We start from the raw sequence: 27,828 nt of genomic DNA, 5'->3' as shown, positions 1-27,828 counted from the left end.
ATTGAAGACAGGCTTATCACCCAGCTTCTTTTAGGTTTTCATCAGCTAGCGACAGAAGAGGGAAATAAGAATATAATGCAAGACTGTTGCAGTGAAGCCAACCAGTGTGCATGTGCACAGGATCTGGGATTATACAATTCAGTGTCCAGAACTTGTAGAATTGGTTTTGCATGCATCTGTCACCACCTTTGCTTCTAGCTACTTATCTCCTAAATATCTGTCCTAGTAGATATAAATGTATTTTTATGTTAACTCACAAAAAAACTTGTCTAAAAGTTGCATTGCTTTTGTTTAGGGGTGTGTGTGTGTGGGTATCAGACAGTGTCTGCTCCTAAATCTATGCAAAGGATATAATCCTGCTTCAGCTCTGTGTGTATTTAACTTCACTGTGATCCACTGCAAGGACAACTGGGCACATGATTGCATCTTAATGATTTAGTAAGGCCTGTGTGAAGAGTCTTGCTCCATATACTGCTACCTGCTTTGAACAATTTGACTTTATTATTATTATTATTATTATTATTATTATTATTATTATTATTATTATTATTAACAGTATTTATATATCGCTTTTCAACTAAAAGTTCACAAAGCGGTTTACAGAGAAAAATCAAATAACTAAATGGCTCCATGTCCCAAAAGGGCTCACAATCTAAAATGATACAAATGAATACCAGCAGACAGCCACTAGAACAGACAGTGCTGGGGTGAGGTGGGCCAGTTACTCTCCCCCTGCTAAAAAAAGGAGCACCCACTTGAAAAAGTGCCTCTTACCCAATTAGCAGGGGTAAATTTTGATAGGTGAATTTTAAGTTACCCTAGGTAATAGTACTATTTTTAGTGTCCAGTTTACAGCTGCTTTCCACATTACCTTAGATCATTTTTGAAGGCACAGCAAGAGGAACTCTGAGATTAATCACTAACTCAGGGGTCCTGGCAGTTTTTTGGCATATTTTGGTGCTAAGAAAAATATTGGAAAGAACACATTTCCCAAGATGGATTAGCAAATATTTATTTGTAAAGCTTGGAAGAAATGAAGCTATTTTAGATTATTGTCTAAGCTATTAGGAGTTCAACAACTAAAAAAATATATAGTCAGAATTTAATAGATTTAAGAATAAAAATTGTGGCTGAATTTTTATTGGAAGCGTTCCTGTCCTGCTGTTCTCAGCACCTTTGTGCATTGTTCTTTTTCTTTGGTTTCAGTGCAACTTATATACATGAATGCAACATCGGAACTGTATTTCCTCAATTATTTGATAGCGTGGCTTTGACTTCAATAGAATTTCTTCATGCATAATGATTTCCAAAACCCTTAATGCAAATTCATGTTTTTATTTCAGTTTTCAACAAGTTTATTTCATTATTATACAGTAATAATTCTCATAACATAAGTGATACGTTACTGCAAAGCCAAGTGCTGTGTGAAACAGTGCTATAGGGGACGCAGATGAGGCAGGAAACTGAGGCTGACTATTTTACACAAGCTGGGATACACCGCTCTCTTGTGCTGCCGTAGCTGTTGGTCATAATTAAGACGAAGCACTGTGATGAAACAGCACTAAAGGAAGCGGTTTTTTGAGGGAGATTACTGACTGTACTTTTGATAGTACGATTGTGACCCCCTTCAACTCCCCTAGCAAAGATTATTCTAGGATTTTAAAAAGTTCAACTACTGGGAAAAGCAAAGTGAAAGTAGCTAATCGAATCCCTTTTTTGAACCTACTTTAAAAACAAAATTGTTTTTATTTCATTAACAGGCACGGAAACTAGATGTGTACTTTGAATATGAAGAGAAAATCATGAGCAAGTCCACATTGGATAAATCTCTTCTGGACATGATTTCTGATCCTGATGGTATGCATACAAAATTGGATTTACTGAAAAGTCCTTTTCTACTCATAAGCAGTCTGAAAATTGTTGCCATTTAAGCAAGTTAAAGTCTTCTGTTTAAGATCATGGAAAGCCAGTGACAGATGAAGTAGACAATACAGGATTAGCTGGACTGAAGAGCTGATTCGGTATAAGGAGGCGTCATGTGTTCGTTCTTTAACTATTTTCACCCTTTAGATTTGGCGAGGCTAAACATATTCTGTATGTTCACAGAGCTTATAAGAAATGTGTACCAGATTCTGATATGAATTTTTTTGCATGTTTACGTTGGTGAATCTTTAGGCCAGCAGACGATAAACCCTGGCCCATAACACCTCTGGTCCGTGACACTTCCAGTCGCATGCAGAGGATACAGGTCGGGCCTTAATGCAGGTTAAGGGGCCCATGTTGAGTCAAATCCATTGATGCAAAATTCATGCTTGACAAGGTCCGTGCTGTATATTTATGCCAGTTGTATAGATTTTCCTGCCACCTTCAAGATAGTGTCAAGCTTTTATTGGCAGATATCCCTTTGCATTTTTCCTTCCCATATTTCATACCATATATCATACTTGGTTCTTAATGTGTACTTTTACTAATTTTTTTTAGAGTTTGTTAATTGGGGGGGGGGGGCAGCCTGTAGGCCAGATCCGGAAAAAAGAAAGAAAAAACCTTTCCAAGTGGAACTTACCATGCCGCGTGGCAGCCTCTTATCTCTCCAACCGATCTGTTCACCATCTCGTGCCAACCAGCACTTCCCCCTCAGAAATTGGGACTCAGAGCCTGCTGGGGTTACTGGCGTGAGTTTGTGAGCAGATTAACTGGAAAAATAAAAGACTTCCATGTAGAAAGGTAAGCACCGTGCCAGGAAGGCTTTCACTTAACACAGTGGTCCGCAGTTTGGAGACGGCTACTGTAGTGCATGGCATAATAATTGAAAAGACTTGTAACAGCAAACCTTTTCTGTTCTTAGCTGGAACTGCAGAAGACAAAATGCGACTGTTTCTGATCTATTACCTAAGTTCTATACAGTTGCCATCTGAGGTATGCCCATTTTTATGAAATATAGTTGCCAACTAGCACTTTTCCTAAATAAACAAATAAATGTAAGGAGTATCTGTTTTGTTTAAGCTGAATGTTTTGTTTTCTGATAATACTCTATGGATTTTCTGTAGCTGTTCCGTGAAGAAAGCAATTCAAGAAGTTCTAACAGCATCCACTACTAAGAACAGAATGAGCACGTTTTTCATGCTGAAGAACTTCCAAATAATTATACTTGAGAAACATTGTAAAGATGCATAGATCCAGTGCATATGTGCATCTTCTCACTGTGGTTAAGGAGATCAGAAACACCACATAGACTCACATGTGAACTACTTTTTACAGTTTTTAATTTCGAAAGCAGCATGTAAATATATTGAGTAATAATGTGTGCACTTACTTCTCCTTCTACAAATTCCTCCTTCGTTGTTTTTTCAGCACTAGCTGTAGTTGCAAATACAGGAATCTGTTCCCCCCTACAGATACCAGAAACTGTGGATAAGGGGGAACCCTATCTTCATGGCTTCTCTGTTCCCATTACCTTCGTTGTTCTTGTTTACACTTGCACAAAGCATTCAGTGTCTTGCTTTTACAGGAGGCTATAAGCAGAATGCTTACTGACAGATAAGAGACAGGAAGCCTGCACTCTAGAGGGAGGTCTCAAAGAGCATTAACAGGAAGTAGGAAGCTTGATTTGCAGTTTCTCAGTAGTAATGCATTGATTTTTTTAATGAAATGTTGATGCACTACTTCTACGTATTTTCATGCTCATATCTGTTCAGTGAATAATGAACATTGTTTAATTTTTGTGCTCTGAAGTAAAAATGTTAGTTTATTGTAGTAAATTGAAGAAGTGGTTCACCGCTTAATTTAGAACATGTGTAACAAACCTCCTGTTTTATTCCAGGCAGATTTGGAACAGTACAAAAAAGCGCTGACAGATGCAGGATGTAATCTTAACCCCTTAAACTACATTAAACAATGGAAGTAAGTTACTTTTGATTTTCTAAAGCTCTGAAATAGTATTTTGCAGGAACCCTAAGTAACCCAGTGCAAAGGCTATCCTGAGTTTAGATGCCTCTTTAGCATGGGATTCAGTAGGGCACAGGTAGCGTGGTGGGAGGGAATTCCCCACAACCAGGTGCAAGCAGAGGGTAAAGCACTTGTGGAAGCCTACATTAAAATCCTGTCCGCAGGTGTAGTAATAAGACTTGGTCATCTTATTAATGCTTCTTTTATCATAGAAATTCCATTATATTTGCCCAGTCCTCAGAGCTGCTAGAAATGTACCATTCCTGGAAATGATGAAAGAATGAGAAAATCCTACTGTTCCATTAATTTTCATGTTTTATTTTGGCTGCACATTTAAGTTGACAGACTTCAGATTTATTTATTTGTTTGACAAGAAATGGAAAAGAGAGTCCAAGGTTTAACAAATGAAGGCCTGGCCTGCTCCACCCAAACTCCTCTTTGGTGGTTTTTTTCTGAGCGTTTAGCTGTAAGTGTGTTTGGCATCCTCATGAAGGCTAAAAATATATTCTGTTGAAGTCCCAGATTGTCAGGATCGTGAAGCAACAACCAAATTGACTGTGATACCAGGCTCCATGGCTCATAACCTGATCACATCTGTTCAGATGCCAGGACATGGGCCTGCACAGTGATGATAGAAACATTAAAGATTGTTTGAACATCAGAATCACTGAATCAAACTGCTTCAGTTATTTGGGCCTTTAAAATTCAAAATATGAACAAGTGAAAATTCACTAGGTGGTTGTCTTTTTTAACAAGATCACTGATTAGATTATTTCAGTGTTCCTTTCCAACTCTTCCTCTCCCCACCCCTACCCTAGATACTTTCATCCTTTGTTTTGAATTTTGTGTTGTAATTGTTCACATAGCAGTAGGAGGCCCAGCTCAATGGGCAGAGCTCCAGCGTGTGCTTTTTGCATGCTTGAAAAAGCCTTCCTGTCTGCCCTGAGCCTCATACTGGTGTTTGTAGTGTTGCGTCTGGCCTCCCAACCTGGAAATACCTGATGATGGCATCATTGCCAGTTACTTCCAATAGGTGGACCATGCAAAGTGGTACAATGAGGAACAAACATTGAGAAACACTGTTCTAGGATTTTTCAGAATACAGGTCCAGCCATGTTATACACGGATTTGACTCAACACAAATGGCCCTTGCAAATGAGAAGGAACGTGCTGATCCCTGGAGAAGGGGAAAAGTGCACTCCTTTAAAATCACAGTTTAAAAAACTGCTTTTTACTGTTGCAGAGAGAATATAAGAACAGCCCCACTGGATCTGGCCATAGGCCCATCTAGTCCAGCTTCCTGTACCTCACAGCGGCCCACCAAATGCCCCAGGGAGCACACCAGATAACAAGAGACCTGCAAGGCTTCCTGGGAATTGTAGTTAAGAACATAAGAACAGCCCCACTGGATCAGGCCAGAGGCCCATCTAGTCCAGCTTCCTGTATCTCACAGCGGCCCACCAAATGCCCCAAGGAGCACACCAGATAACAAGAGACCTGCATCCTGGTGCCCTCCCTTGCATCTGGCATTCTGACATAACCTATTTCTAAAATCAGGAGGTTGCGCATACACATCATGGCTTGTACCCCGTAATGGATTTTTCCTCCAGAAACTTGTCAAATCCCCTTTTAAAGGCATTAAGGCCAGTCGCCATCACCACATCCTGTGGCAAAGAGTTCCACAGACCAACCACACGCTGAGTAAAGAAAAATTTTCTTTTGTCTGTTCTAACTCTCCCAACACTCAATTTTAGTGGATGTCCCCTGGTTTTGGTGTTTTGTGAGAGTGTAAAGAGCATCAGAGTGTAAAGAGTGTGAAGAGAGACAGTCATGCAAGTGATTACAGGTATAACCTAAGTATCCACAGATTTTTCTATCTCAAAGCTGATGAGAAGTGCCCTTTAAATTAAAGGAAAACAGTTGTCTGCACTGGCTATTGTCTGGCTACTAACAGGAAAATAATGCCAGAGAGGGCAGCCAGCTGACAATCCATCAATCATTCTCTCTGCAGGCTTCACTTCTCCCTTCCTCTGAGCACATGAAAGAAGGCTAAATGGCAGTGATTATCACCTTCTCCATTCTTTCCCCCTTGCTGGGGCTCCTGGTGAAGGGAGGGATTGCTGCCTCCTAGTGAAGTCTAAGCTCCTAGAAAGAGACTGATTGTCTCTGTGTGCATTTCAGAATGTAAGCGAGGCTGTTTTTAAATCACCAGACTTAACGAGACTTTATTTTTAACATTGATTTGCTATAGTGCGTTTTTTGCCATCCACATGAGTTCTTGTAACGGAACCCTCGCGAATAATGAGACTTAACCTGTAGTTTGCTTTGGTCAATGGTTATGCTGAGACATAATTTTTTTCAGTAAAGAGGGAGACACATGTTTGTTGTGCGTCTGCTGATTAATTGTTGGCAACATTGCGGTTTTGCTGAGAAGAGCCATTTCTATCCTCAAATGACAAGACAGGCTGGGTTTTGGAGCTAAATGTTTCATTCATTGGAGGAGATTATATGTTCGTGCGCTGATGAAAATTAAGCATGTAGATTTTCACTTATTCATTTTGCAGAGCGTTTGCCAAGATGGCATCAGCTCCGGCTACCTATGGGCACAGTGCTGCCAAGTCATTGGGGTAGGTTACAAAGTACATGTTGTTACTACTTTTTAAGAGTCTGAGGTAATCTTTCATAGTTAACTACTTAAATGCTGGCTCTCTTTGAACGTCGATGTCCATGATGTTTAACTTCAGTTAAATAAGACATTATTTTAAAATATGCCACCATCTTCTGCTAAAAGCATGCCTACATAGAAACCAGACTTAAGCTTAAAGAAGCTGGGCTTCAATTCTATTGAACAGTTTATAATTGTATTATCTCAGTATATATGGATAGAAACTGATCGGTTTCTATCAGATTTTTGACGAGCAGCACATTAAACTGTATAGACAGATGGTGCATTTTAACACAGGATCTCCAAAGCGTTACCTTGGTCAAAATGATAATAAAGGTAACTGATTGTGTTCCTTCTAGGTGCATAGGAGATTTTTTTTTAAGTCCCCTTTAATAATAAAACAGATCTGGAATAGAAAACACAAATACTCGTGAATATTCTTTATGTTTTAGTGTGTGCAGTTTAAGTTTTTTTCTTTACAAGTACAGTTCCTCTTAAGAAGCATTATTTTTGATCAATGAAAGCAAGCAAAATCATGCATGATATACTCTTTGTTTCAGCCTTTTTTCACGTGTCATGAATACAGGATCACAGTTTGTGATGGAAGGAGTGAAGAATTTGGTACTAAAGCAACAGGTATGTTTAACAGTATAGAACGTTAAGCATGTTTATACTTTCATCTGATCATGTGGAAAGATTTACATACGTTTTTGAAGGAAATGAGATTCCAGGGCATAACTAGCTAAACATAGATTTACATATAAGCATAGAATTAAGATCACAAACTATGAGCCCAGTCCTATAGACTCTGAGCGCCAGTGCTGAGCTCCGGTGCCAGATGTTGTAAACGTGCCATAAAGCACATTTAGGATACCCAGAGTGTAAGGTGTGCCAGTCCAGAGCAAGGGAAGAGCTCCGGGCAGTGGTAAGATGGGGTGGGGTGGGGGAAGGCATTCTGGAGCGGGTTAGGAAAGAGTGGGAGGGAGGTGGGACCAGCGGAGTCCTTCTCTGCTGGATCCTGTCCTCCATGTCAGGTTGAAAAACCCAACACAGATATTCTCTAAGTCTGAGCCAGCAAAATAGCCAGTGCAGACTTGAAAAGCCCCTTTGTAGGGCCTGAGGAGACCTTTGGCAGCCTTGGTGGATGCACCCAGCAGTGCCATTGGGGATAGGATTAGGCTGTACATTTGAACAACAGTTTCTGCAGTTGATTTGAATTAAGCTCTCTCTTCAACAGAATCTTCCAGTCACTCGAATTTTAGATAACCTTATGGAGATGAAGTCAAATACTGTAAGTATACCTACCAAACTCGTGCAGTAGGCTGTACTATTCATAAAATTGTGATATAGTTTTGTACTTGCACTGCACTTTGCTTTGTGGATTGTTGGGGAGTGTGTGTGTTTGTGTGTGTGTACAATATTTCAACAGAAAAGTGTGACACATACCATTTTGCTTCCTCTACCAAGTATTGCCTGTATAGCAAAGCAGCAATTATTTGTGGGCATTATGTATCATGTGTGAATGTGAGTGCATCGTTCCGTAATTACTGTAGAGTCTCACAAAATAATGGAGCTGAGCAAAACATAGATACTTTTCAAAAGTGAAGCCTTTTTTCACACCCATATAAGCAGTCCACTTTCACACCCATATCATTTCACTCTATACAAATGGCCAAATAGGTGCCCAAGGCCCCCCCCCCCCCCCGCCACAGCTGCCACCTGATGGTCCAGGAGAATTCTCTAGTTGCATACCATAAGAACATAAGAACAGCCCCACTGGATCAGGCCATAGGCCCATCTAGTCCAGCTTCCTGTATCTCACAGCGGCCCACCAAATGCCCCAGGGAGCACACCAGATAACAAGGGACCTGCAAGGCTTCCTGGGAATTGTAGTTAAGAACATAAGAACAGCCCCACTGGATCAGGCCATAGGCCCACCTAGTCCAGCTTCCTGTATCTCACAGTGGCCCACCAAATGCCCCAGGGAGCACACCAGATAACAAGGGACCTGCAAGGCTTCCTGGGAATTGTAGTTAAGAACATAAGAACAGCCCCACTGGATCAGGCCATAGGCCCATCTAGTCCAGCTTCCTGTATCTCACAGCGGCCCACCAAATGCCCCAGGGAGCACACCAGATAACAAGAGACCTCATCCTGGTGCCCTCCCCCACATCTGGCATTCTGACTTAACCCATTTCTAAAATCAGGAGGTTGCGCATACACATCATGGCTTGTACCCCATAATGGATTTTTCCTCCAGAAACTCGTCCAATCCCCTTTTAAAGGCGTCTAGGCTAGACGCCAGCACCACATTCTGTGGCAAGGAGTTCCACAGACCGACCACACGCTGAGTAAAGAAATATTTTCTTTTGTCTGTCCTAACCCGCCCAACACTCAATTTTAGTGGATGTCCCCTGGTTCTGGTATTATGTGAGAGTGTAAAGAGCATCTCCCTATCAACTCTGTCCATCCCCTGCATAATTTTGTATGTCTCAATCATGTCCCCCCTCAAGCGTCTCTTTTGTAGGCTGAAGAGGCCCAAACGCCGTAGCCTTTCCTCATAAGGAAGGTGCCCCAGCCCCGTACTCATCTTAGTCGCTCTCTTTTGCACCTTTTCCATTTCCACTATGTCTTTTTTGAGATGCGGCGACCAGAACTGGACACAATACTCCAGGTGTGGCCTTACCATAGATTTGTACAACGGCATTATAATACTAGCCGTTTTGTTCTCAATACCCTTCCTAATGATCTCAAGCATAGAATTGGCCTTCTTCACTGCCGCCGCACATTGGGTCGACACTTTCATCGACCTGTCCACCACCACCCCAAGATCTCTCTCCTGATCTGTCACAGACAGCTCAGAACCCATCAGCCTATATCTAAAGTTTTGATTTTTTGCCCCAATGTGCATGACTTTACACTTACTGACATTGAAGCACATCTTCCATTTTGCTGCCCATTCTGCCAGTCTGGAGAGATCCTTCTGGAGCTCCTCACAATCACTTCTGGTCTTTACCACTCGGAAAAGTTTGGTGTCGTCTGCAAACTTAGCCACTTCACTACTCAACCCTGTCTCCAGGTCATTTATGAAGAGGTTGAAAAGCACCGGTCCCAGGACAGATCCTTGGGGGACACCGCTTTTCACCTCTCTCCATTGTGAAAATTGCCCATTGACACCCACTCTCTGCTTCCTGGCCTCCAGCCAGTTCTCAATCCACGAGAGGACCTGTCCTCTAATTCCCTGACTGTGGAGTTTTTCAGTAGCCTTTGGTGAGGGACCGTGTCAAACGCCTTCTGAAAGTCCAGATATATAATGTCCACGGGTTCTCCTGCATCCACATGCCTGTTGACCTTTTCAAAGAATTCTATAAGGTTCGTGAGGCAAGACTTACCCTTACAGAAGCCATGCTGACTCTCCCTCAGCAAGGCCTGTTCGTCTATGTGTTTTGAGATCCTATCTTTGATGAGGCATTCCACCATCTTACCCGGTATGGATGTTAGGCTGACCGGCCTATAGTAGGCGTGACATTTGCTATCCTCCAATCTTCTGGCACCGTGGCCGTTTTGAGGGACAAGTTGCATACCTTAGTCAAGAGATCTGCAACTTCATTCTTCAATTCCTTAATAACCCTTGGGTGGATGCCATCAGGGCCCGGTGTAGAGAGAGTGCAATAACAACATCCCCCAATGCCACTTTGCCAAGTTCCTACAAGGTGCCTCTAACCTCAGGAGCACATTTTGGGGTGTTCAGTGGGCTGTTGGAAAGAGGAGGTGGACATGCCTGCTTGTACTTTCTTCCTTGTGTAAGTTAGGACACAGATCATATTGGAGAAAATTAATAAAATGTAACAATCAAGTGGAACTTTTTTTTTCTTTCTGTTTTATTTTCCTTATTTGATTAAAGTTACTGGAAGAGTGAGATAGAAAAATTGATGAGATTTGCCAGTTAAAATATTGAGTGTCTCTGTGGAAGGAAAAATCCTTCATATCATCATCATAACATCAGCACTAAAGTATGTTAGTTGTAATGCCTCACATTCAGTAAACAAACTTTAATTTTGCTTTAATAGTACTCATAAATCAGAATGACATAAGAAGTCTTATGATTGATGATAAATAGAAATGATGAATTTGTGATGAAAAGAGTCCTTCTGTTGGAGAAAGAGAACCCTTGGATCCAACCCATAGAATTTCGGAAGTGGATTCCTTGAAACCCACTAGTCCAGTGGTTCTCACACATTTAGCACTGGGACCCACTTTTTAGAATGAGAATCTGTCAGGACCCACCAGAAGTGATGTCATTACCGGGAGTGACATAATCAAGCAGGAATATTTTTAACAATCCTAGGCTGCAATCCTACCCACACTTACCCAGGAGTAAATCCCATTTACTGTCATTGCTGAAAGCATATCCTTAGTAGCCTGTTAAAAAAAACAGAGCTGTATCATTTCCCCAAATGCAGTCGCATACCATGGCAGCATCAAGTCTAATAAAAATAAAATATTGAAATGAGTGGGGACCCACTTGAAATTGGCTTGCAACCCACCTAGTGGGTCCCAACCCACAGTTTGAGAAAGACTGCACTAGTCAAATTGATAGAGCTTGAAATGTTGCATGCATTTCTCTTTTTAAAAAGGAAACGGATGACTATAGGTATTTTGACCCAAAGATGTTGCGAGGCAGCGACAGGTGAGTTTGCACTTTGGTTTTCAGTGTTTCTTTTAATTTGAAATCCAGTTGGTATGCAAGCAATGAACTGTAAAATTTATTATAAAAATAATTGTTTTTTTCTTTCGTATCACATTATATCACAAAGCGCCTTAACCTCCAGCCTTGTTGATCTGTTTGTTTGCTCTGTAGTGCCTAGTCTTTTTGAACCAAATGCCCCCTCCCAAAAAGCTGCTTGATCTGCCCAGAAGTAAATGTGTCGTCTGCTCGTGTTAAAGTACTAAAGAGGTCTCTTGAGTCATGTGGTCAGTAAAACTGGAGACAGAAAGTAGTTTTAAGAGAGAAAATGGTATGTCAGAGACATTATGCCACCTCTGTTAAAACGTGTTTCAAACCATGCCAAGCATGCAGACAGTGAGTGTGGCAAGACTGAATGCTGCAGCAATGTACAGAATGGGACAGTCCCCTCCTTATACCCATCTCTCAGACTGTCCCATTTTGTAGAAGCCTAGCCGCTTCCCAGCAGAGCCCGGCATTCCCAGTCACAGAGACCTGTAGGTTCTGGTGACTGATGGTCTCAAACATAGTACAGAAGAATCAACAGGATGCCCTCTTCCTGTGGGTCTCCACATGCCTACTGGCTCAAATTGCAGTGTCAATTCCAAAATCTGGGGTGAAAACTCAGTCTGGCCTTACCTTTTTATATGACTGACGGAGCAGGTTGTAAGAACAGTGTTTTCCATAATTCTGCTGGATAATGTTGCTAGAGGTGAAAGAATAAATATACCTGAATATACTCATTCAGATCTACTCTGCTGTTCATAAATGGTGCACATTATACTTTAAATATGTTTTTAAAAAAGTGATTCAGTTTTCAGCCAAGTTGTCAGTGTTTTTTTTATTTCAGCACAATTCCAAGAAATAAAAATCCATTTCAGGAGGTAAGATATGAACAGTTCATACTTTTCTTTTAAAACTATAGCTTTCACTAAAATAGAGATTTGGTTATCAGTCCTAAGTGCAAATCTGATCCCAGTATTGTTTGATGGTTGAATTATGACGACGGGAGAGAGTAAGCACCTTTTATCTTCAACTAGTTGAATAAGCATTGCCTAATCTCCTTCAGCACCTGTGATTATAGTTGGGGATTTCATGGCAAGCTATGAAGTTTGACTAACACACTACTAAACACATTGACTGTGTGTTTACTTTTAATATTTTGTTTTTTTATTACAGGCAATTGTGTTTGTAGTTGGAGGAGGAAACTACATTGAATACCAAAACCTTATTGATTATATAAAGGTATGCTTCAGAATTGTAGTCTATAATTCTCTTTAAGTAGTTGAGTATAAGTACGTCTTTCATTCCTTGTGTCATAACCTCCAGTCTAGATTGGGTGAAATTTCTGACGCTCTGAGTTCAGTGTCAGTAATTTATTATATTTTTCCAATTTCTTTATCATCTTCGCATTATGCTAGTAGCTTCTGTAGTATCTAGAATTCACTCATTGTGCTACCTTTATAGTATTACAATGATTATCAATGGTAAATTGAATTGCTTAATAATGATAATGCACCAGTGTCCTGATAGCTTTCTACTGTCAATTTCAGCTATCCAACAAAAAAGGGTGTGCATGCTTTTCTGTCTGTATATCTGATTGCATGTAACTATAGTATTTAATAAAATTTCTTTTACACCAATTCATGCTATCCTAATCTTCTTTTCTTACTCTGTATGAAGAGTGCCTCTTTAGTAGCGCCTTGCAGTTTGACAGTCAGAGCTGCAGTCACTAATGAAAAAACTAAATAAAGCAGGTCCTGAGACTGATCAGTAAGGCATGTCCAGTTGGACTTTGCCCTGTGAAGAACAGACATTCTTCATGTACACTCACATGCACAAAATGCATTGCATACTGTGCTGAAACTTAAGGGTGATCTGTATTGCAGTAGATTGATAATCATTGTGAACTAAATTAAAACTAAACTCTGAGTCTAATTAGACAATTTAGTAGTGTTGATTCTGAAATGTAATTCTTAACTGAACTGTCATACTGAGGTGCTGTTATAATTTATGGGTGGTGTCCCAACTAGTACTTCTGCCATTGTGAACTTCGTCTGTGCATGGAAGAAGCATGAACAGAACAGTCCTTCTCAGAAGGAAGCTTCTGAGCACAGAAGGAGTTCCCCGTAGCAGGTGGCGCTGACCAGGATGCCACCTGATGCTTTTCTAATTTAAAAGAAAAAGTGTTAATGAAATCTGCATTGCTTCTCATAGGGCAAACAAGGTAAACACGTCTTATACGGCTGCAGTGAACTCTTTAATGCTGCACAATTTTTAAAACAGGTAAGTGGTTAATACTTGGAGTTTGTTTACAGTCCTGCTATAGATTTTATTTAACATGTTCGTTATAATGAGTCCTTTTGGTAGTTTATCATTAACCCAGAAAAGACCTGTCGTGTTTGATGAGCTCAGGGAGCTTTGTCCAGAAGACATTCTTATTTGTAGTAATTTCTTAAAAGAAACAAGAGGTTCTAGGGAGAGGGATTGGAAGAATCCAGAGCTCCATAAGGCATGTTCTCATTTCTCATCAGGGGTGCCAAGTGAGAAGCAGCATATGAGTTCTTTCAGATGCTGCCTTTGTCCTGACTGATACTATTTTCCCTTTGAATTTGCATCCCTCTTCCTATCTAGCTGACCTTGTGGTCCATATGGATCAAAAGTGCAGCACAAAGGCCTCTGAAGTGAGTTCCCATTTCCCTCCTCTAACGCAGGGGAGAAAGGCCTTTGCCGAATTAGAGCAACTCTTACAATTAGAGTAGTGCAGAGGGAGACAGTTATTGGTGATTTTACCTCCACTGAAGGTGTAGAAACTTAGCAGAAGTAGAAGATGTTCATGTCCTGCTGTCTAGAAGGCCCAGGAGTTCAGCTTACTTTGGCTTAGAACATAGATTTGCCCTAGAGGAATTTTGTGTACATTACATGTTTTATGTTGATGGATGTGCTTGAATCACTGCTGGTGACATGATCCTTTTCTGTGTGGGCACAGTGCTGGCATATGCAGGCGTCCCCAAAGGGATTTAAAAGAACCCTGTTTTCGTCCCCAAGGTACATGCAAAGTCAGTGTACTAGCGCAGCGCTGGAAATGGGAGGTCTCTTCTTGGTAATGGAGGGGAAGACTACAAAGCAGAATGAAGGATATGTGCAGAGCTCCAATTTTCTGTAGCAGATCATTGTCCTGCCTGAACACAGAGGGGGTGGGAGGGGAGAGGCGAAAGTGAGTATCTGTTAAGCCTTATGGGAATCCCTCTATTCATAAGCTCTGTGTCCACACAAGGAAGGATCATGCTATATTTGTCCTTAGTAAAAGTTTATCATATTTTATAAATTCCTGAGAAGTTTCTACTTTTATTTTGGTTGCTCTTCAGTAATGTATTAACAACCCAATATTGGGCAGCGTCCTTTGTAAACTGGAAGTTAATGGGCGATCTTCTAATGTTCTTGTCTCTTCTTATTTAGCTTTCCCAACTTGGACAAAAATAGGACAGGAAAAGATAATTATCTGACACTAACTGGCATTTTAACAAAGGTTGAAGAAAAAGATCATGGAAACAGTTAACACCTTAACCTGCACATAATATTTAAACTGAAACTGATTAATAAATTGATAATTTTTATGAGAAGATATTCTGTATGCATATATTATATGCAGAGGACTTGCAAATAAAACACTTCAAATAAACCAAGCACTTGGATTTGTCTGCTGTGATATTTCTCTGAGCTGTGTGTGGGTTTGACTAGTAGATTCAAATAAGACTATTGCATCTGGAAGAAAATGTACAGTATGCTAATATTTGTCATGACCTAAACATATAGTCTAAACCTGAATTCTCAGAAGAGACAATTTCATTTTTAACTCAGCTTAGAAATTAAATCTAGCTGAAGGCTTTCAGTTGCTTGTGTATAGATCGATTCCCAACTGTGGGTCAGGACCCATCAGTGGGTCGCGACCTGATTTTTAGTGGGTCATGAAATTGAGAAACTGATAGCAGATCGTTAGCTGACAAGGAAAATGTATTGAGTCCGATGGAAACCAAAATGGAGCAGCACGAGCATGTTTACTTGTGAGTAGGCAAATTTGCCTTGATCCAATTTGAAGGGCAGATCAAAGGGAACACAACACTACCAGAATTGTCCTAAATCCAATGACTGCTGCCCCCAGCAAACTGTCAGGAATGAGGGCAGTTAAGAAGGCCAATTCTATGCTTGGGATAATTAGGAAAAGTATTGAGAACAAAACAGCTAATATTATAATGCCGTTGTACAAATCTATGGTAAGGCCACACCTGGAGTATTGTGTCCAGTTCTGGTCGCCGCATCTCAAAAAAGACATAGTGGAAATGGAAAAGGTGCAAAAGAGAGTGACTAAGATGATTACGGGGCTGGGGCACCTTCCTTATGAGGAAAGGCTACGGCGTTTGGGCCTCTTCAGCCTAGAAAAGAGACGCCTGAGGGGGGACATGATTGAGACATACAAAATTATGCAGGGGCTGGACAGAGTGGATAGAGAGATGCTCTTTACACTCTCACATAACACCAGAACCAGGGGACATCCACTAAAATTGAGTGTTGGGAGTGTTAGAACAGACAAGAGAAAATATTTCTTTACTCTGCGTGTGGTTGGTCTGTGGAACTCCTTGCCACAGGATGTGGTGATGGCATCTGGCCTGGACGCCTTTAAAAGGGGATTGGACAAGTTTCCCCGCCTTTAAAAGGGGATTGGAGGAAAAATCCATTACGGGGTACAAGCCATGATGTGTATGCGCAACCTCCTGATTTTAGAAATGGGTTATGTCAGAAGGCCAGATGCAAGGGAGGGCACCAGGATGAGGTCTCTTGTTATCTGGTGTGCTCCCTGGGGCATTTGGTGGGCCGCTGTGAGATACAGGAAGCGGGACTAGATGGGCCTATGGCCTGATCCAGTGGGGCTGTTCTTATGTCACTCCCTCAAAGCTGACAAGGAAAATGTATTGAGCCCTATGGAAAGTGAAACTGAACCACGTGTATGTTTAGTCATGAGTAGGTGATCAGAAGTAAGGCCACCAGAATGGTCTCAATCTGATTAGCATGGAGCTTGACAAACACTCCAGAGAGTGCTCTCCTCCACCCCACTATAGTAAAAAGGATAAAAATAGAGGCTTGAGCAACTTAAGAACATACGAATCATAAGATAATCTTGTAAAGTGAAAGTTTTTTAAGGCTTGGAAAGATAGGTGGGTTCCAATAGAGTATCATTTTAAACAGGGGATCCTGGTGCTAAGAAGTTTGGGAAGCACTGGTGTGGATTATTATTCAACATTTGTGTTTCCATTTTAATGTACAAGGTGGCCATTTGGTCCTTGTTAAACTTCTCATGCACCTGCAATACCAATGATTCTTTTCATTTTACCTATGAGGCAAAGAGTGAGTGAGCAATTTTCTACTCAGCCTGGGAAAATGATTTGGAACCATCTCTTCTAGCAGGGCATTTATATAATCTGTGTCTTATTTTTCCTTATTATATGTCTTCCTGGGGAGGAATTTATACACATAATGATTAGTGTCATGCTGAAATACAGTTTCAGCAAAATAGAATACAGGCATGCATCACTTAACAACCTCCACCTAACAACAGACTGCATATGCAACATGGTCAGAGTACAACAAAGAGGCTCTTAATGAGGCAATCGGGTCTCCCATAGCCTGCAGTAGAGTACCTGTGTACACAACAGAGGCTCTTAATACAAAAAAGAGGCAATCCTCTTCTCCAGTAGCCTGCGCATGAGTGTCTGTTTACATAACAAAGGCACTAGATTGGGCTGAATGTTCACTTAAGGATCTAATCACATAAATAGATAAAACATATCTCCATTGTTAAGTGATGCACACCTGTATACCTTTTGTGATTGTTAAAAGACCAAGCAAATAGGAACCAAATGTCCACTTACCTGAAAAAAACAAATACAACCCATGACAGTTTCCAGTCTGCCAAAACTCCCAGCTGTTGTTTTGCAGTAGCTGGAGCTGTCCATCAGCACTACACACTGTCCCCCATACACAAATTGCGTCATAGCGCACCCACAAATGGGAGAATGAAGTACAGGTCCAGCCGAGTTACACATGGATTTTTTATAGACGGATTTGACTCAACACGAACAGCCCCTGCAAATGAGAAGGAATGTACTGATTCCTGGAGAAGGGCAAAAATGCATCCCTTTAAAATCAGTTTAAAAAACTGAACAGTCCTTTAACAATAGCCTCATTAATGAGCCCCAGCTGGCTGACAATCCATCAATCCTTCTCTCTCCAGGTGACCCCTCCCTTCCCCCTGAGCAGGTGAGAGAAAGGTGATCACTTCGCATTGGTGAAGGGAGGGGCTGAGTGAAGTGCCTTTCTAAGCCCTTGGAGGACGACTAATGGATTGTCTTCTTAATGACTCTTAAAGTTAAGAGTCAAAAGGTCAGCAAGGCTGTTCTTAAAGCAAAGAAACTTTTTTAAATTGATTTACTATAGTGTGTTTTTTGCCAAACACGTGAGTGCTTGAAACAGAACCCACGCAAATAATGAGGCTCAGCCTGTATCTGCAACAATGCTGCAGTACCAAACTACATTATAACAACTGCCTGGAAGGTCAGATGATGCGGTGATACCTGCTGAGCTCATAGCAGCAACTACATGAATCAGGTAATCAGCAGCATCTTAAATGCTGAATATACTGTAATTGGTTTGAAACTTTAAAGTCTTACAACCATCGCTTACAACCATCTCTGTGATCCAAATAATGTGTTCCAAGCAGAGTAGATTAAGTGATTAGGTGAAAATCAAACAGCCTCTTTAAGGACATTTTGCCTTCCCTTAGTCTCAGCTTCATCCAGTATCATCATAGTGCTGGAACAGGCAAATGTCCTTATTTAAAGTCCATTCATCTGTTTTTCAGTTTCTGAAAACTTTAGTTTCTGTTGTTTTAGGAATACAATTATTTTACAGATTATTTCACAAGGATGAAATTAATATATTCATTACCTTTCCAACTGCTTTATTTAGCATATCGTGTGGTTTTTCAAATGTTTCGTTCAGGCTGCTTTGGGTCTGTGGTAGGAGATGTATAAAACCTGGAGATGTGGAGGAAACTCTCAGTTTTAACTCTCAGACGCCTATCTTTAAAAATGGAAAGAGGGGGGACCCGGGAAACTATAGGCCAGTCAGCCTAACATCAATACCAGGTAAGATGGTGGAATGCCTCATCAAAGATAGAATCTCAAAACACATAGACGAACAGACCTTGCTGAGGGAGAGTCAGCATGGCTTCTGTAAGGGTAAGTCTTGCCTCACAAACCTTATAGAATTCTTTGAAAAGGTCAACAGGCATGTGGATGTGGGAGAACCCGTGGACATTATATATCTGGACTTTCAGAAGGCGTTCGACACGGTCCCTCACCAAAGGCTACTGAAAAAACTCCACAGTCAGGGTCCTCTCATGGATTGAGAACTGGTTGGAGGCCAGGAAGCAGAGAGTGGGTGTCAATGGGCAATTTTCACAATGGAGAGAGGTGAAAAGCGGTGTGCCCCAAGGATCTGTCCTGGGACCGGTGCTTTTCAACCTCTTCATAAATGACCTGGAGACAGGGTTGAGCAGTGAGGTGGCTAAGTTTGCAGACGACACCAAACTTTTCCAAGTGGTGAAGACCAGAAGTGATTGTGTGCACAAGCCTGTCTCTCTGAGGCCCTCAAGGTGGGCTGGAATACAAAAGTTGAAAATGAATAACCGAAATGATCCACACTTGGTCAAACAAAAAGTACACAGGCCAAAACATACTTACGAATCCTTGGCTCTTGATAATGTCATATACCAGGGGATAAATTGGTACCAACAGATAAATACACAGAAATAAAGCATTTCTTACTGCTATGTATTCATATGGACTCAATTAACTAGGCTAGGACAAATCTGCCTTTCATTTGGTTGGTTAATGCATAGAGGGCTTGAAAAGTTTTTTTTTTTCCTTCTGAGTAGCTATTTCCATAGTTATAAAACTACAAAGTTCTTCCAAAAGCTGCAGTAATTCTAGAATCGCCATATTAAACAAAATGAAGTGTAATATTTACAGATTTTCTGTTCCTCTGGGTGTCGTTTGTAATTCGTTCAGCCTTTCTCTTGCCTGGTTCCTTTATGCAGTCATTACCATGTGGTCAGCATGTGGGTTTCACGTCCCTGAACTCCCCAAAGTCCTAGCCAGTCTTTTCGCCAAATCTGCCAGTTTTTACAACCCATTCATCTATATTGGTGTGAATTGTGAATTCCATAAGGGCATTCCTAACTTTGTTTTGCTGTCTCAGAAAAGGCGAGGCATCAGTCCATCGAATGCGTGCACTGGTGCTGGAACAACTAAATGCGCCAGCAGCCTGTCCAAACTGACAGGAGAATTTGATGTCCACATTTCCTGAGGATGAAGTGCCAGATGTAGAAATTCATTCAATGCCCACAGAGACCATCCTTTGGCTCCAAAAGGACCCACATTTTCTTCTCGTGTTTCTAATAAACATATTGCTCTGAGCATTAAAACAATTCCAAGGTATGACAGACAATCAGTCTGACTTTGATCTGCAAGCAAAAGAACAAAGACTCCTTGTTCTGACAATTAAATTCCCTAGCAACAAAGTTTGTTCCTTATTCTCAGCATTCTGTTAATTCTTTATATATATTTTAAGTGCATAATTTCATTCCTCTTAAAAGCTTTCGCAGAAGCTGTAAGTATACCTGAGGGAAACAACATTTCTTTAAAGCACATGTGTCATTTAATCTTAATCGCATATATTTGCCATTTAAAAACTCTGGTCCCAAAAGATGCATCCTGTTTATAAATATATACTTTGACCATTTCCTCTCTGACTACAATCTGTTCTTACTCTTGAATATTCCTTCAAAGAGCAGTGCTCTGGCTATTTCAAAATACAGTCTTGCTCACATACCCAGATTTGAAAACAAACTCCCTTTCTATACTGTTGGATGTTCAAGTAGAGATATGATTTACTCTTGGACAAGTGCATTTACTTGATCTTTAAAAATCGTAGGATTCTGAAATATTCTTATTTTATTACATTAAATGTTTATCTTCATATTTATACTGGCCTATATATAGAAAAGTTAAGTCATGAAGAACTAGTTTCAGTGATTTTAATAGTATTTAGTCATAAATTACTTTCTTAAGATACAACCTATTGCCTCTCACTAGTTAATGCCAGAACCACAGATTTCAAAATATCAGATGGACCTCAGGAAAAAAAAAAAAGAAATAGAAATAGAAAGCAGGGTGGTGGCAACTCAAATTCCACCATCCCTTCTCTTAACTTTTCTTCTTTCCCATATATAAACTTTGTGTTACTCCAGCAACAACAGAAATATGTAAAACACTGTGGGTAGGGTGAAGAAAATGAAGCAGCTCTGTTTTTGTAGTGTGAAATTCAAGGCAGAGTTAAAAACAAAACAGGTAGTGAAATTCAAACCAGAAAAATAAATTTAGGAGTAATTCTAAATAATGTAGCTAAACCGATGCAAAGAGAAATTTGTGGTATAAACAGAGAGAGCTTCAAGAAAGAATGGAGCCCACAGTAACTATTGCAGGGATCAGCATTCATGGAAGAAAATTATGTATAAGAAAGACAGGAAGTATAGCAGAAGCTATGGAAGCTACAGATGGACAGGACATGAAGGAGAGGACAAGTATTCGTCAGGTGTAATAAATTAGAGCAGGGGTGTCAAATGTAAGTCCCATGGGCCGGTTGTGGCCCGTGGAAGCTCTTTATCCCGGCTGCATGATAGTTGTGCTCTCAGCACCACCATGAGCTGCTCTCAGCTGCTAAGCTGTGTTATCACTGGTGAAATAATTAGTGATAATCACTGGTGATAATTGGGCTCTTCTGTATCTTTAAAATATTATTAAGATTTGTGAATCTTCCCTTCAGTCCTTTGCAGATAATGAGTTCCTGAGGAAAAAGTGCTTATTTCTGATCATCATCTGCTTAGTGACATCACTTCCTTTGTAGTGATAGGAAGGCAGGGCCATCATTTGTGGCCCTCAGCAGGAATCATGAGTGCTGTTTGGCCTGCTGTATGATTAGCGCATGCCAAAAGAAGATCTCCTTTGATTTGATTAAACTTTCCACTTCAGGGATCCTGGACCTTTAACAATTGTGTAGGAGAGAGAATTTCAGCAATTGTCATTTCTGTGAGATGACAAGCTGCAACCGCTTAAATTCCCCCTTCTGTGCAATTGCTAAAGGTCCAGAATCCCTGAAGTTGAAAGTTTGCCCACCCCTGGATTAGAGAAAGGGGGGAGGGAATAAGAAATACTTGCAGTGGCACAAAAAGAGTAGAAGTTTCAGAATGGTCAGAGATTCATATTTGCCTGTAATGGAATAGCAGGCCATTAAAAACAGGTGATTAAAAAAAAAAAAAAAAGAAATCTTAGAACAAAGTATTCATTATAGCTTTATTTTTAGCAGATGTTTTGAGGTGACAGTGAGCTACTGAGGAGCAGTGTGTTCCATATTATAGACTCGACCCTGCTGAGCGTAAATCCGGAACACTGGCTATTCAGAGCCTGTGTAAATTACCCATTTTAAAGATGCACACGCATGCAAGCATCCAGCTAAATATGTTTACCGGTAAATGCTGCATTTGAAATACTTGGTTCTGAACAGTAGGAAGGGTACCCTTCCTGAACAAACTCTGCCGTTTCTGTACCTGGCTCCTGCAGCCTTGTGATCCGATCTATTTCTTTTGAACTCAAAACAACATTTCTGGGACAATGAACAGAAGCCTTTGAATTGCAAAAATATTTTTGCAACAATCAGGTGCCTGAATGGGCTTCCTGTAGGCCTGGCACTCACAAGACAAATAAGGATGCGATGAACTATCTCTGACCTCCAGCTTGCTGGGCCCTATTGAGTCATGCCAGCACTGCAGCAATAGCACTCTTTGTCGCTAAAAGTTACCTAACCTCTGCCATGGGAACATTCAGGGAGGCTGAGCGCCCTCCCTCTGGCAGCAACCCACAGGGCAGTCACAAGACGAGTGCCGAGAAGCAATTGTCCTTTGCTCCACTGAGCTGTTTTTGCTGGGTGGGCCCTGCCACACCTCAGCTTGTGTTCTTCATAACACCTATGGATAGAGCCAAGAGTATATAGTTACACTCGTAGTTCATACCTTGCACTGAAAACAAAAAACCAAAATTCTGTGCCAGGATGAAACAGCAGCTTCAGTATGGAAGGGGCACTTGAGTGCTTAAAGCAGACTGAACAGAACTCGCGTTAGTTTAGTTTTATGCTTGAAGAAATACTTTGCAAGTTTTGCTTGTGCTGCTGTCATAGAGCCAGAGACTACTCTGTGGGATCCCACAAAGCTGCTCAGAACCAACCATGCAGTGAGTCTTACAGAAAAGAGCCGAAACCAGTCAGTTCCCACACTGGAGCCCCATTCATGGTAGCTCTCACTACTCCTGCCTGAAATCAGCATCACTTATTTCCACGGAGGTACCACAGCGCACATATGACTTGCACATATTCCTTCCATAATTGAGAATTGTGGAAACATAGAAAGTACATATTTTTCTTGGGAGTGAATAAGAAAGAATAAATGATAAGTTGTTTAAGACACTCTACCACTGATTCCCAGCCTGTGATCCATGAACCACACGTGGTCCACGAGACCCTGAGAATTGGCCCACAAGGCCTCAGACAAAAAGATTGTCTAATATCACTTCCACCTGACTGTGGGTGGTCCGTTCTCCACACTTGGTAGTCCATAAGCAGAGTGCCACAACCAAGAAGACACTCTCCCTGGTTGCTACCCACCTCACCTCTGAAGGTATATAAAGTATAAACAATAGCATAAAGGCATCTCAAGGACTTCTGTGCATCTGGTTAAAAATCTACAGCCACTTCTGTGATTTTTGTCATTCAGTGGATGCTGAAAACATGAACGTTTCTTTTGCTAAGCACTTGAGTCATGTGTAATTATATATAACATGACCATATGCAAAGTTTGCAAGAATCTGCTTCAGTGCATAGAATGAAGGACCAGTGGTGGTCCTGGTCACTGTGGTGCCTAGAGATACGCCTGGAGGTGCTGCCCTCCTTTTAAGGCCTCCAGAGGGCCTTAAAGCATCACTTCCAGTTTTCTGCCAAAAACGGGAAGGATGTTTAAAGACACTCTGGAAGCCTTCGAAGGCCTTCTGAGGACTGGGAAGGCCACAAGCAGCCTCTCCAGCCCTCAGAATGCTTCTATGGGGAGCATAGAAGGAGGCAATGCTTCTATGGGGAGCAATGGGGAGGCAGTGGGCACAGGCAGCCCTCAGGGGAGCACAGCTGGGGTGGTGCAGCCGCACTCCAAGCTGTGCTGCCTGGGGTCACTTTTACCTGTGGACACCACCCACCCTGAAGGGCAGGAAAAGGACGCAGTTATGTTTAGTTTCAGGTTTATGCCATGAAGTCCTTCAGATATTGTCTGATATTCAGATATTGTCTGGGTATTGAGAACAAAACGGCTAATATTATAATGCCGTTGTACAAATCGATGGTAAGGCCACACCTGGAGTATTGTGTCCAGTTCTGGTTGCCACATCTCAAAAAAGACATAGTGGAAATGGAAAAGGTGCAAAAGAGAGCAACTAAGATGATTACGGGGCTGGGGCACCTTCCTTATGAGGAAAGGCTACGGCGTTTGGGCCTCTTCAGCCTAGAAAAGAGACGCTTGAGGGGGGACATGATTGAGACATACAAAATTATGCAGGGGATGGACAGAGTGGATAGGGAGATGCTCTTTACACTCTCACATAACACCAGAACCAGGGGACATCCACTAAAATTGAGTGTTAGGAGAACAGATGAAAGAAAATATTTCTTTACTCAGTGTGTGGTTGGTCTGTGGAACTCCTTGCCACAGGATGTGGTGATGGCATCTGGTGTGGACGCCTTTAAAAGGGGATTGGACAGGTTTCTGGAGGAAAAGTCCATTACAGGGTACAAGCCGTGATGTGTATGCGCAACCTCCTGATTTTAGAAATGGGCTATGTCAGAATGCCAGATGCAAGGGAGGGTACCGGGATGAGGTCTCTTGTTATCTGGTGTGCTCCCTGGGCATTTGGTGGGCCGCTGTGAGATACAGGAAGCTGGACTGGATGGGCCTATGGCCTGATCCAGTGGGGCTGTTCTTATGTTCTTAACTACAATTCCCAGGAGGCCTTGCAGGTCTCTTGTTATCTGGTGTGCTCCCTGGGGCATTTGGTGGGCCGCTGTGAGATACAGGAAGCTGGACTAGATGGCCCTATGACCTGATCCAGTGGGGCTGTTCTTATGTTCTTAACTACAATTCCCAGGCAGCCTTGCAGGTCTCTTGTTATCTGGTGTGCTCCCTGGGGCATTTGGTGGGCTGCTGTGAGATACAGGAAGCTGGACTAGATGGGCCTATGGCCTGATCCAGTGGGGCTGTTCTTATGTTCTTATATAATGAAATCTTGATGCCTACAGTATTGGCAACCTTCAGTCTCGAAAGACTATGGTATCGCGCTCTGAAAGGTGGTTCTGGCACAGCGTCTAGTGTGGCTGAAAAGGCCAATCCGGGAGTGACAATCCCTTCCACACCGGGAGCAAGTGCAGTCTGTCCCTGGTCTGTCTCCCTGGCTATGGGCCTTCCTTCTTTGCCTCTTAGCCTCAGACTGCTGGCAAAGTGTCTCTTCAAACTGGGAAAGGCCATGCTGCACAGCCTGCCTCCAAGCGGGCCGCTCAGAGGCCAGAGTTTCCCACTTGTTGAGGTCCATCCCTAAGGCCTTCAGATCCCTCTTGCAGATGTCCTTGTATCACAGCTGTGGTCTACCTGTAGGGCGCTTTCCTTGCACGAGTTCTCCATAGAGGAGATCCTTTGGGATCCGGCCATCATCCATTCTCATGACATGACCAAGCCAACGCAGGCATCTCGGTTTCAGCAGTGAATACATACTAGGGATTCCAGCACGTTCCAGGACTGTGTTGTTGCCTACAAATAAATAAAAATGCATCTATTAAAAAACAATTTAATGGTCCATTTCACTGAAGAAAACAGACTGTTTCCAAGAGCCTGAATGAGAAGCCAAAAGTGCCAATCTTGCCATATCTAACAGATTAAAAACTGAAGTCTCTAATCAAAGAGTGTTGCTGTGCTGTTGTGATGAGCCAAAAATGATCATACAGCTTGAATATTTCCTTTGTTTTTTCCTTCTGCAGATTTCTGAAATCTCCTATTCTACTCTAATTTGATTCAATGTTCCAGGAAAAATGTACCCAGGCATAAATCATGCATTTGAAAAATCACAAAGAAATGCTTGGTTGGGGTGAGGATGGATCGCTGATCACCTATACAACTGAAAACTGTATGGCTCATTACAACTGTAATGTATACATGACTATGCACAAGTAAGTCCCACTGAATTTAATGGGAGTTACTCTCAGATAAATGCCTGCAGGATTGCAGTCTGGGATGACAGCTAAAAGTACTTGCACCATTCCTCATGTACAGCGTGGAACATAGCAAAGCATTGCCATGAATAAGCAGAGGAACATCTTTAAAAGAAAATGGCAACCTATGCAGCGAGTTAAAAGTTAGCCTACTGCCCAATCTTTTTATTCAAAGTAATTCATATAAAATTTTCTTGGATTTACTCCCTCTAAAATGTGTACAGTATTTACCAAGCCAAAGTAGTATTGTACAGAACCAAGGCAGCTAATTTTAAAATAAAATACCATATGTAATAGTAATAGGGAAGTAATAGGGCAGTCACCAAATTAAAACCAAGCACTACAACATTATCATTATTATTTAAAATTTATCATTAACTTGGCATTTCAAGGACATTCATTCAGAGGATGCTTCATGAGCTCAGTTCAAAACTGCATCATCATCATCTGCTTTATGCCCTGAAGCAAGAGTGGAGTTTTGCCGAACTTCTGCAAGCAAATGTGGGAAGGATGCCACCTTTAAGCTGAATGGCCATGTCACTTGGTACAACGCTGTTTATTGGGCAAGTGAAAATCTCTCTACCTATTGGAACTGAAAGAGATTCTGACATCCCAGGTGTCGCTGTTTAGATTGGGATTAGTGCTACAGTTCTCTTGGGTCCATTCCTTGGGTCCATCCCATCAAACATGACTCTTGAACGTTATGTGGCCATGCATAACTCCTTCCAGTTGAACATAGATGAAATGTGATTCTAGCATGATGGAGCACCAGCTCATTACAGTATCCCTTGCACACAATTGGTCAGATGAGCATTTTCCTGAATGGTGGATTGGATGCCATGGAGAAGCTGAGTGTCTTGACTGATCACCAAATCTTACGGATCTTTTCTTCTGAGGTACTCAAAGAATGCAGTTCATGCCCAAGAACCCAAAACATTTGAGCAAGCTGTTGTAGAGACCTGAGCACAAATTACTGCAGATTTATGTCATAAAGTGTGTTACTCTGTTGTCAAAAGAGTTGATATATGTATTGAAGTGAATCGACAACACTTTGAACAGCCGTTGTAATTAGCATTTTTTCTGTGTTTTAATATTAACTCCTGATTTTTTACAGATTAAATACCAAATCTTTGACTGCCCTGTTACTTCTGGGACACTCTCTGTGTATGTATGTGTGTATGTGTATGCGTATGTGTATGCGTATGTGTATGTATGTATGTGTATGTGCATATAAAATCTCTGTGTATGTATGTATGTATGTATGTATGTATGTATGTATGTGTGCATATAAACAATAAGGTAACAAACCACAGAAGCAGCAAAAAAATGTCTTAAAGAGCAAACACAAGATGAAATAAAAAGTTCTTAAACCCCCCACCAGAAGGCAAGTAGGGAAGGTTCTGTTCTTAATTCAATAGGGAGGGAGTTCCTTAACTGAGAGCCCAATTTATATCTTCCCCCCCCCCCTCTGCCGATGCAACAATGTCAAAATGGCTACCTCTGCTTTCAAAAAGGGGGCAGCTGTAGAGGTTTCTTCTGGGTAAGGAAACATTTGTTCTCTTGCCCAGAGGTAAGCCTTCACAGTGCAGGGGGGTCAACTTGGACTTGGGCTAGCAAATTTACTGGTGCAGGTCTGTGTGGATCCATGCCACACAATCGGATCCAGGAAGGTGGCTCAGATTTGGCGGCCACCACCAAATCCCCCTTCTTGGAACCAATCTGCCCTTCCCCAGCTGCCGTCACCACCTTGATCTTCTTCACCCACCTCTGATCTCTGACATTGGTTAAGAGTTTCCATAACTTTCCTAGTATTAAATGACTTGGTGAGAGAAAGCTGGGTATCTCTCTCTCTCTCTCTCTCTCTCTCTCTCTCTCTCTCTCTCTCACACACACACACACACACACACACACACACACACACACACACACACACTCAGTCCTAAATATGGGAGTTCTACACTTAATTGGCAATTGCCCCGCACTTCTTTGGACAATTAAATAGAACCAACTGTTTCTCCTAGAT

General features: G+C 41.6%; 1 protein-coding gene across 3 annotated transcripts in view; it reads left to right on the top strand.

The window, feature by feature from the left end:
* Positions 1–15,022, top strand: part of SCFD1 (sec1 family domain containing 1) — a 40,440-nt gene extending 25,418 nt beyond the window's left edge. For all 3 annotated transcript variants that reach the window (XM_066631011.1, XM_066631027.1, XM_066631020.1), the window contains exons 15-25: positions 1,761–1,857; positions 2,846–2,916; positions 3,821–3,900; positions 6,510–6,572; positions 7,171–7,246; positions 7,848–7,901; positions 11,248–11,300; positions 12,187–12,220; positions 12,516–12,581; positions 13,554–13,622; positions 14,796–15,022. In XM_066631011.1, the coding sequence (XP_066487108.1) occupies positions 1,761–1,857; positions 2,846–2,916; positions 3,821–3,900; positions 6,510–6,572; positions 7,171–7,246; positions 7,848–7,901; positions 11,248–11,300; positions 12,187–12,220; positions 12,516–12,581; positions 13,554–13,622; positions 14,796–14,819 (687 nt within the window). In that variant the 3' untranslated portion in view covers positions 14,820–15,022. The remainder of the gene's footprint in view (positions 1–1,760; positions 1,858–2,845; positions 2,917–3,820; positions 3,901–6,509; positions 6,573–7,170; positions 7,247–7,847; positions 7,902–11,247; positions 11,301–12,186; positions 12,221–12,515; positions 12,582–13,553; positions 13,623–14,795) is intronic.
* Positions 15,023–27,828: the final 12,806 nt, after the last annotated feature.

This window comes from Tiliqua scincoides, chromosome 1 (assembly GCF_035046505.1).
Source record: "Tiliqua scincoides isolate rTilSci1 chromosome 1, rTilSci1.hap2, whole genome shotgun sequence".
In the NCBI taxonomy this organism is placed as follows: Eukaryota; Metazoa; Chordata; class Lepidosauria; order Squamata; family Scincidae; genus Tiliqua; species Tiliqua scincoides.
This window is presented reverse-complemented; position numbering and strand designations above follow the sequence as displayed.